Genomic DNA, 9844 nt, shown 5'->3' with positions numbered 1-9844 from the left:
CCTGTGACCCTGAAGCCGGGCGCCGACCTGCGTGTTGCCGCTGACGACGAGAAGAACACAACCTCAAACTTACTTGTCATATCCCACAGCATCCACACACATCTGTGTCTCCATAAACCAAGAAGAGCTTCTGGGAGTTATTTTACTCTGTGTCGCCACCTTCCTGTCTCATCCTCCATCAGTATCTGTGTGTGTGTGTGTGGTGTGTGTGGGTGTGGGTGTGTGTGTGGGTGTGTGTGTTACTTATTGTGCATTCTACTTTTAAAGAGCAGTTTAGTTTTCACTGATTCAATCCACCAGAGCTGTCACTGTGTTCCTCTCTTTGTTTCACACAGTGAGTGAGGAGGCATTAAAGCTGCCTACTGTGTGTGTGTGTGCGTGTGTGTGTGTGTGTGTGTGTGTGTGTGTGTGTGTGTGTGCAGCATGCGTGCACGTTTGCGTCCTCCAATGCGTCAGCGCCTTCAGCTTCTGCGCCAGCAGCAGGCTCCTCCCACGTGCCCAGGCCCCGCCCCCTTCCCGTGTGCCTGTATAAAACGTGATCTCCTCTCAGGCTCACTCACTCTCAGCCTGAAGTCTGGAGGAGCAAAGATCAGCATCTCCAGCATCTCGTGTCCATGGCAACTGCAGGTAAGACTAAAACAACCTATATACATATATAAATATATCTTTGGTTGTTTCTATTGGACAAGGACAAATTATTCTTTAAAGGACTTTTATTGTGGTAATCATTCGTGTTTTTTTGTCTTGGACTACATTGTGCATTTAATATGAAAAGTTGAGAAAAATGAATTTAATCTGAAAAGTTGAGAAAAATATATATTTTTAAATATGGTTTCATATTTAGTTTTATTCTTTTCCTTTTCAATGTATTATTATTGTTCTCCAGTTTCTTTAGTGAACTGAGTTGTAGTTTAAAGGGGAAAATATAACCTAATGTAATGTAGATTAATATGGGACATGTGTTGAAGTTTGACAGTAGATTTTAAAATATGTATATTAAATATGTAATAATAAATATATAATAATAAATATAAAATAATAAATATAATATAATAAATATAATATAATAAATATAAAATAATAAATATGTAATAATAGATATGTAATAATATATTTGTAATAATAAATATATAATAATAAATATAAAATAATAAATAATAAATATGTAATAATAGATATGTAATAATATATTTGTAATAATAAATATATAATAATATATATATAATAATAAATATAAAATAATAAATATGTAATAATAAATATGTAATAATAAATATAAAATAATAAATATGTAATAATAAATATATAATAATAAATATAAAATAATAAATATGTAATAATAAATATGTAATAATAAATATAAAATAATAAATATGTAATAATAAATATGAATTAATAAATATATAATAATAAATATGAAATAATAAATATGTAATAATAAATATGTAATAATACATATGAAATAATAAATATGTAATAATAAATATAAAATAATATATATGTAATCATAAATATGTAATAATAAATATAAAATAATATATGTAATAATGAATATGTAATAATAAATATAAAATAATATATATGTAATAATAAATATGTAATCATAAATTAGTGCCCAATGGCAATATTGTGCTAATATCAAAGTAGGAGAGAAAATGCAAATCAAAGTCCACTTTAATCATCAGTGTAAAAAAAAAAGAGAAACATGAATTCCTCTTTCTTTTTTAATTTGTTTATTTCCCTAAGAAGAGGAGAGGAGTGTGTTATGCGTTAGAGGAGTGTGTTATGCGTTAGGAGTGTGTTATACATTAGAGCAGCGGTCCCCAACCTTTTTTGAGCCACGGACCGGTTCCGTGTCAGAAATTATTTTCACGGACCGGCAATATAAATGACGTAATAAATATGACGTCATACAATTATACGAAGGGCATAAAGTGCCAAAACTACAACTCCTCATGACGCCGAATTAGTGTGAGCCGTGCGCTTGTTTACCTGCAACGAGCCGCTGATGGAGACGGCGACACAGACGTGTGTTTGGTCCGCTGCTCCTAACAGAGTTCTGGTCGCTGTCATCAGAACACCGGCAGAGTTGTTGTGTGAAATGTCCCTTAAGGCCACCGTCATTTGCATCTCGAACACAGCTCGGACGGGCTCGATTCACCGGGTGGGTTTGTTTACTAATGGGTTGCAGGTCTATTCTTTTGCAGTCAGGTCTTTTGTGGTTGGAGTACCGCTCAAACTCTTTTAAAAGCCTCTTCCACCCGGTCAACGTCTGAAACATGTAGAATATTCCGCTGTTCACTCGCCCACACAGCAGCGACTTTATCGGCCAACTTGAAAACAGTTGTCATTTCCCTGAAGTGACAGAATTCATTGAGCAGGTTGAATATGTTTTAAGATTCTTTGTCACTGTGCCGCCAGCAGAGGGTTCGGCGCGTGAGACTCGCCTGCAGCGATAAACCCGAACTTTAAGACTCCTGAACGCGGCTCAGACACACGGGTGGATCCGCTCCTTTTTCAAAATAATATATTTTTCCGACTGATTAAAAAAAAAAAATTACAACTTTATTTATTCACTTTTTTTCCGCGGCCCGGGGATTGGGGACCCCTGCATTAGAGGAGTGTGTTATGCGTTAGAGGAGTGTGTTATACGTTAGAGGAGTGTGTTATGCGTTAGAGGAGTGTGTTATGCATTAGAGGAGTGTGTTATACGTTAGAGGAGTGTGTTATACATTAGAGGAGTGTGTTATGGATTAGAGGAGTGTGTTGTGGATTATAGGAGTGTGTTGTGGATTATTGGAGTGTGTTATGCGTGAGAAGAGTGTGTTATGGATTAGAGGAGTGTGTTGTGGATTATTGGAGTGTGTTATGGATTATAGGAGTGTGTTATGCATTAGAAGAGTGTGTTATGGATTAGAGGAGTGTGTTGTGGATTATTGGAGTGTGTTATGGATTATTGGAGTGTGTTATGGATTAGAGGAGTGTGTTGTGGATTATTGGAGTGTGTTATGGATTATTGGAGTGTGTTATGCTTTAGAAGAGTGTGTTATGGATTAGAGGAGTGTGTTGTGGATTATTGGAGTGTGTTATGGATTATAGGAGTGTGTTATGGATTATAGGAGTGTGTTATGCGTTAGAAGAGTGTGTTATGGATTAGAGGAGTTTGTTATGGATTAGAGGAGTGTGTTATGGATTATTGGAGTGTGTTATGCGTTATAATAGCACATCATCACCAGTTTACAGAATAATGAAGTAGAGACAAAGAGCGGCTGCTAACAGGAATTATATTAGCATCAAGAGAATGACTGCTTCCACAGCGCCGGCCAATCACACACCTCCATCCAGATGTTGCATCCAGTTATAGAAACTACAGCGACATCATTCTAGAAGGTTTCATCTGAGTTGAGGAAGGAAAACGAGCGTCAGCCTTGCCCAGTATGATGTCATCCCCTCTGCTCAGGGATGAACACAGATTAAGAGTTCTGATTCTGTGGAACTATTCACGGATTCAATGTTAATCGGACTTCTCCTGGCTGAGAGAGTGTGTGTGTGTGTGTGTGTGCAGCAAAAAGGACCATTCTTTGAATTGTAGTTAACGGATGAACAATAAAAAGAAAAGTAAACAAAGAGTAACCCGTAGCATCGCGGTCGGGTTCTGAGCTGCTGGAGGCCGCCGCCTCAGAGGGGCGTTAGTGCCTTGCTCAAAGCCTCTCTCCTCACATCGAGCTGCTGCTCCTCAATAAACACGGTCAGACTCTTCCTGTCAGTCTGATGTGACACATCAAATATAAAGTCAAACTGTACAATCGCTAGGCAGATTTAGATTTGATGTTGTGACTCTTTTTTTATACGAGAACAAATCAAATGGTTAGAAAATAAATTTAAAATCCCGCAGTTGATGGTGTCAGAGGCGTCATGTGACCACGGCAGAAAGAAAGAAGAAGTGGAGATAATTTAGAGATAATTGGAGATGATTGATTTCCTTTGTGACGCTGTCAGTGCTGACAGGCCAATCATCACACACACACACACACACACGCACACACACACCAGCTCTGTGGTTCTGATGGATCCATTTAAGGTGAATCGCTCTGCTCGTGTTCTGACGGTAGAAACCGATGCATAGCAGCTCTCTGGTTCTTCACCTCCGCATGCTGATGGAGAGAGATATATATATATATATAGAGAGAGAGAGAGAGAGAGAGCAGGGGAAGAGCAGCTCACGAGGACGTGACCATGACGAGAGGATTTATTTTAACTGCATTCTCTCTCTCTCTCTCTCTCTCTCTCTGTCTCTCTCTCTCAGTCATGCATGTAGGTATCTGTGTGTGTGTTCTCCTGGCTGCTCTATCCAGCAGTTCCCTGAGTCTTCCCTCACAGTCCATGGTAAGACACACAGACAGACAGACAGACAGACAGACAGAGACACACACACACACACACACACACACACACACACACACACACACACACACACACACACACACACACACACACACACACACACACACACACACACACACACACACACACACACACAGACCTCCACGAGGCTCGTCTTCATGTGTTTCCTCTCCTGTGAAGTCACAGACAGCCGGGGGTGAGGCCCGGGGGTCGGACAGCCTGCCCCCCCCCTCCTCCTCCCTCACCCACACACGCCGGGCCCGCTCGGCCGCGGCGCCCCCCGCAGGCCTCCTCGCCAACTACAACCAACTCCAGGAGGAAGCCAACGCTCGCAGCAGCCTGAGGCAGCTGCTGGCCCGACTCATCTCCAGGAAAGGTGAGGGGGAGTCTCCCTCCCCCCCCCCGTCCACTGCCCTCATTACACAGAGACCCCCCCCCTCCCCCCCTCGTCTTATTACGCTCCCGCTCCTGTTTATATCATCCCAACATCCATCACCCATGCTGAGTCCTCGTCCCTCCATCTGGTACCTTTCTCCCTCTCTCCTCCCTCCATCTTTCCAAACCCTCCCCCGCCCGTCTCCCTGCCTCCTGTCCTCCCTCTCTCTCTCTCTGTGTCTCTCTCTGTCACTGAGTCTCTCTCTCTCTCCTCCCTCCATCTTTCCAAACCCTCCTCCGCCCGTCTCCCTGCCTCCTGTCCTCCCTCTCTCTCTCTCTGGGTCTCTCTCTCTCTCTCTGTCACTGAGTCTCTCTCTCTCTCCTCCCTCCATCTTTGCATACCCTCCTCCTCCCCGCCCGTCTCCCTGCCTCCTGTCCTCTCTCTCTCTCTCTGGGTCTCTCTCTCTGTCACTGTGTCTCTCTCTCTCTCCTCCATCTTTGCATACCCTCCTCCTCCCCGCCCGTCTCCCTGCCTCCTGTCCTCCCTCTCTCTCTCTCTCTGGGTCTCTCTTTCCTCCCTCCATCTTTCCATACCCTCCTCCTCCCGCCCGTCTCCCTCCCCCCCCCCCCCCCTGAGTGCCGTGGCCCTGGTTGAGAGGTGCATGTGGTCTCTGTCTCCTCCAGGCTCCCCCTCTGAGACCAGGGGCCCCCTCAGCAGCCGGGCCAGCGGTCTGGCCCCGGGCCACAGGATAAAGGACCGGGACTACGAGGGCTGGATGGACTTCGGGCGGCGCAGCGCGGAGCAGTACGAGTCCTAGAGGCTCGGGCCGCACCCCCATCGCCGCCACACACACACACACACACGATGAGCCCCCTCACACCCGCTCACTGGAACCAGGCGGACTCCACTGGCCCACATGAGTCCAGCATCACCGTATATACATGGAGGGGGGGGGGGGGCTGAGTCCAGAGCTCCGGCCAACCTGCTGCCCACTGCGTCAGTTGTATTCAAGCACAAGTGTTACAGATGACGCTGACGATATTATATGTTGTTGTTGTCAGGAAATCCTAAACAAATATATATAATAAAAAACCCAATATGAATATTATATATTCATCTCCCTATATTGTTTGACTTCTCTATCCTTTTGTTGCGATTGAAAACATGAATCATAAAAAAACCAGAATAAATCATTTCGAAGAGTGATATGGAGGGGGTGATGTGGGGGGGGGGGGGGGGGGCATGAGTGTTCAATTCAATGCTGGAATTATTATTTCCGTTGGAATCTGACCAAACCTTACTTTGCAATTAAAACTATAATGAACAAACGTTTGTGAAACGGATATATATATATATACACATACATATGTGTATATATATTTATGTGTATGTATATATACATAAAAATACATGCATATACAGGACTGTCTCAGAAAATTAGAATATTGTGATGAAGTTTTTTATTTTCTGCAATGCAATTAAAAAATCAAAAATGTCATGCATTCTGGATTCATTACAAATCAACTGAAATATTGCAAGCCTTTTATTCTGTTAATATTGCTGATTATGGCTTACAGCTTAAGAGAACTCAAATATCCTATCTCTAAATATTAGAATATCATGAAAAAGTATACTAGTAGGGTATTAAACAAATCACTTGAATTGTCTAATTAACTCGAAACACCTGCAAGGGTTTCCTGAGCCTTGACAAACACTCAGCTGTTATAAATCTTTTTTTTTAACTTGGTCTGAGGAAATATTAAAATTTTATGAGATAGGATTTTAGAGTTTTCTTAAGCTGTAAGCCATAATCAGCAATATTAAAAGAATAAAAGGCTTGCAATATTTCAGTTGATTTGTAATGAATCCAGAATGCATGACATTTTTTAAATTGCATTACAGAAAATAAAGAACTTTATCACAATATTCTAATTTTCTGAGACAGTCCTGTATATATATGTATTTATGTGTATGTATATATACATACATAAATATACGTTTATGTATATATAATCTTCACACTCTTCATCTTCACGGAGCCAGATGGACATGGAGAGAAGAACCAATCAGCGTCATGCTTTTAATTGATCGGTTTATTTCTTCATTTTAAATAAATTGATTGCAAACCGTCCACTCGGTGTCCCCGTGACGTGCTCACACACAAACACACACACACACACTCAGAGAGCCATACACACTCAACAGTCCTAAACGGTTTTAAAAAAACAAGTAGATGAAAATAAATGAGAAGTATAACGTTACTAACATTTAAAACTCTCCCCAGTCACCCGTCCACAGCCGTAGTGTTGGTGAACATTTAATACAACGAATAGCAGCTTTTACATTTCATTCATAATCCTTTAGATCGTTTTTAAACCCACAAATAACTTATTTTGGGAAACCGTTACCTTTCTGTTCCAACTAATATATATAAAAAACGCTTTTTATAATAATCCAAGTGGGAAAACAAAGAAAGTTTGACATTCGTGACAAAAAAAATGTAATAAAAAAACATGTTCAAAAAAGCATTTACAATTTATATATATATAAATAAATATATATTTGTATATATATATAAAAATATAAATATATATATAAAAATATACATAAATATAAATATGGAACAGAAAATTAAATGTTTAGATTGTCTTTTGATTCTTGAACTACATGATTGAGCTTAAAAGTGCAACAGAGGTAAACATAATAGTAATAATACATATACTCATTTATTTAATCTAGAAATAAACATTGTATTGCTTTCGCTGATTCATTTGTAGGAAGGTGCTCGATGGAGTCTTTGATCCTGGTCGACATTCAAGTGGATTCATTTGGAGACACGATGAAGTTATGCACACGCACACACACACAAACAGACACACACATACACACGGAAAGAGGTCCGCCTCAACATGTGATGAAATGGAACATCAAGTGCATTCAAAGTGGGAGGAGCTCCTTCACGGCGTCTTCTTGGTGTTCTTATATGATCATGTGATGATTTTGGCGCTATCAACAAGCAAACATTTTAACCCGTCATGAAGCGCAGGTAATAATCAGCGCGCGCAGGCGGAGCAGGGCGAGACGAGGAGCGGGAGGGGCGGGAGGAGGGGGGGAGGGGAGGGAGGGGGAGGAGGGGGGTGGGGAGGAGAGGAGGGAGGAGGAGGGCGGGAGGGGAGGAGGAGGGAGGGAGGCCAGGAGGAGGAGGAGGGAGCAGAGGAGGAGGAGGAGGAGAGGAGGAGAGGCTCAGGAGGGAGGGAGGGAGGAGAGCAGGAGGAGGAGCAGAGCAGGGGAGGAGCTCAGAGGAGCTCGGGCCATCAACGCTGTGTACGCTGGGTGATGGGCCTTTTGCAGCCGAGTTATACTTTAAAGAGGCGTGTGGGAAAGAGGTGTGGACAAGTGGAAAAAGGGCGTGTCCAAAGTCAGATAAAGTCAGAGATAGCGAGAGATGATGACACGGAGACGAGATCCTAACCATCCTCTTTAAATTACACTCATGAAATGCTGGTGACACCCACACACTCATGTGGATGTGTTGTCACTCTAAATTGCTCTTTACTATCATCTTTTTCACGTAATATTTGAAGAAACTAGATTTATTCTAAAAAGTTCTGCTGCATGATAAACTCTCGTGGACGGGTCACGCACACTCTACACACACTACACACACACTCCCTCTGCGTGGAGCATCACAGTCTGTGGTCACCGACGTGGAGACGCTTCCTCTCAGGTGCCAGAGGTAATGTCAAAGGAAGCTCCACAAAGCTGCTAAATATACAAATATATGTGTGTGTGTGTGTGTGTGTGCATAGCGATACGTAGGGGTGTTAGTTGTGTATCATTTGGTGACAGTTCGGCTTCTTTGGTCCTCATTTTTGGTCTTGATGAAAGTTTTGAGATATTTGAATACTGTACATTTAAATCGGTTTTATAAACTGTGGGCCTCATCCTAAATATTCTTGTTCTGCTGCTGTGTGTGTGTCAGTGGAAACGTCCCATGGCCTCAGCAGCCTTCACTCTCACCACAGGGTCTGGGTCTTGCAGCAGCATCACTAGACCTGGACACACACACACGGACACACACACACACACACACAGTCAGTACAATATCTTCACTTTAAACATTTAAAGAAAGAAGGCCGTGCCGTGAGTCACCTTTAGTGATGGTGCCCGTGTTGAGGTGGGAGAAATGCTCCTCTGGAAGATTCCCCAGCAGGAACCCTGGAACACACACACACACACACAATGAGGTCACACCATGAGGTCACACGATGAGGTCACACCATGAGGTCACACCATGAGGTCACACGATGAGGCCACACGATGAGGTCACACGATGAGGTCACACCATGAGGTCACACCATGAGGTCACACGATGAGGCCACACGATGAGGTCACACGATGAGGCCACACGATGAGGCCACACCATGAGGTCACACCATGAGGTCACACCATGAGGTCACACCATGAGGTCACACCATGAGGTCACACGATGAGGCCACACGATGAGGCCACACCATGAGGTCACACCATGAGGTCACACCATGAGGTCACACCATGAGGTCACACCATGAGGTCACACCATGAGGTCACACGATGAGGTCACACCATGAGGTCACACCATGAGGTCACACCATGAGGTCACACCATGAGGTCACACGATAATCACACGATAATCACACGATGAGGTCACACGATGAGGCCACACGATATGGTCACACCATGAGGTCACACCATGAGGTCACACCATGAGGTCACACCATGAGGTCACACCATGAGGTCACACCATGAGGTCACACCATGAGGTCACACGATGAGGTCACACCATGAGGTCACACCATGAGGCCACACCATGAGGCCACACGATGAGGCCACACGATGAGGTCACACCATGAGGTCACACCATGAGGTCACACCATGAGGTCACACCATGAGGTCACACCATGAGGTCACACGATGAGGTCACACCATGAGGTCACACCATGAGGCCACACGATGAGGTCACACGATGAGGTCACACCATGAGGTCACACCATGAGGTCACACGATGAGGTCACACCATGAGGT

General features: G+C 43.2%; 2 protein-coding genes across 3 annotated transcripts in view; one reads left to right on the top strand and one right to left on the bottom strand.

Annotated features, from left to right (window-relative positions):
• Window positions 1-592: 592 nt before the first annotated feature.
• Window positions 593-5890, top strand: LOC130213049 (cholecystokinin-like). Of its 2 annotated transcripts, none has more exons than XM_056444434.1 (4): window positions 593-627; window positions 4307-4386; window positions 4591-4780; window positions 5464-5890. In XM_056444434.1, the coding sequence occupies exons 1-4, from the start codon at window positions 615-617 to the stop codon at window positions 5595-5597; spliced, it is 417 nt and encodes a 138-aa protein (XP_056300409.1). In that variant the 5' UTR covers window positions 593-614; the 3' UTR covers window positions 5598-5890. The 2 variants fall into 2 exon arrangements, with proteins under 2 accessions (XP_056300409.1, XP_056300408.1); XM_056444433.1 differs by having other exon boundaries at window positions 4585-4780.
• A 2355-nt stretch (window positions 5891-8245) lies between these two features.
• The window catches only part of mroh1 (maestro heat-like repeat family member 1), a 31307-nt gene continuing 29708 nt past the window's right edge, over window positions 8246-9844 (bottom strand). Inside the window, exons 36-37 of the mRNA XM_056444797.1 lie at window positions 8933-8998; window positions 8246-8835 (exon numbers count right to left, since the gene is read on the bottom strand). Of these exons, the coding sequence (XP_056300772.1) occupies window positions 8759-8835; window positions 8933-8998 (143 nt within the window). The 3' untranslated portion in view covers window positions 8246-8758. The remainder of the gene's footprint in view (window positions 8836-8932; window positions 8999-9844) is intronic.

Source organism: Pseudoliparis swirei, chromosome 22, assembly GCF_029220125.1.
Source record: "Pseudoliparis swirei isolate HS2019 ecotype Mariana Trench chromosome 22, NWPU_hadal_v1, whole genome shotgun sequence".
Lineage (NCBI taxonomy): Eukaryota > Metazoa > Chordata > Actinopteri > Perciformes > Liparidae > Pseudoliparis > Pseudoliparis swirei.
The sequence above is the reverse complement of the archived record's forward strand: the minus strand, read 5'-3'. Positions and strand labels throughout refer to the sequence as shown.

Excerpts from the sequence above, each read along its gene's own strand:
- LOC130213049 (XM_056444433.1), top strand. Across the intron at positions 4,387-4,584 it reads GTCTTCCCTCACAGTCCATG|TCACAGACAGCCGGGGGTGA; the intron begins GTAAGACACACA and ends TCTCCTGTGAAG. Across the intron at positions 4,781-5,463 it reads CCGACTCATCTCCAGGAAAG|GCTCCCCCTCTGAGACCAGG; the intron begins GTGAGGGGGAGT and ends TGTCTCCTCCAG.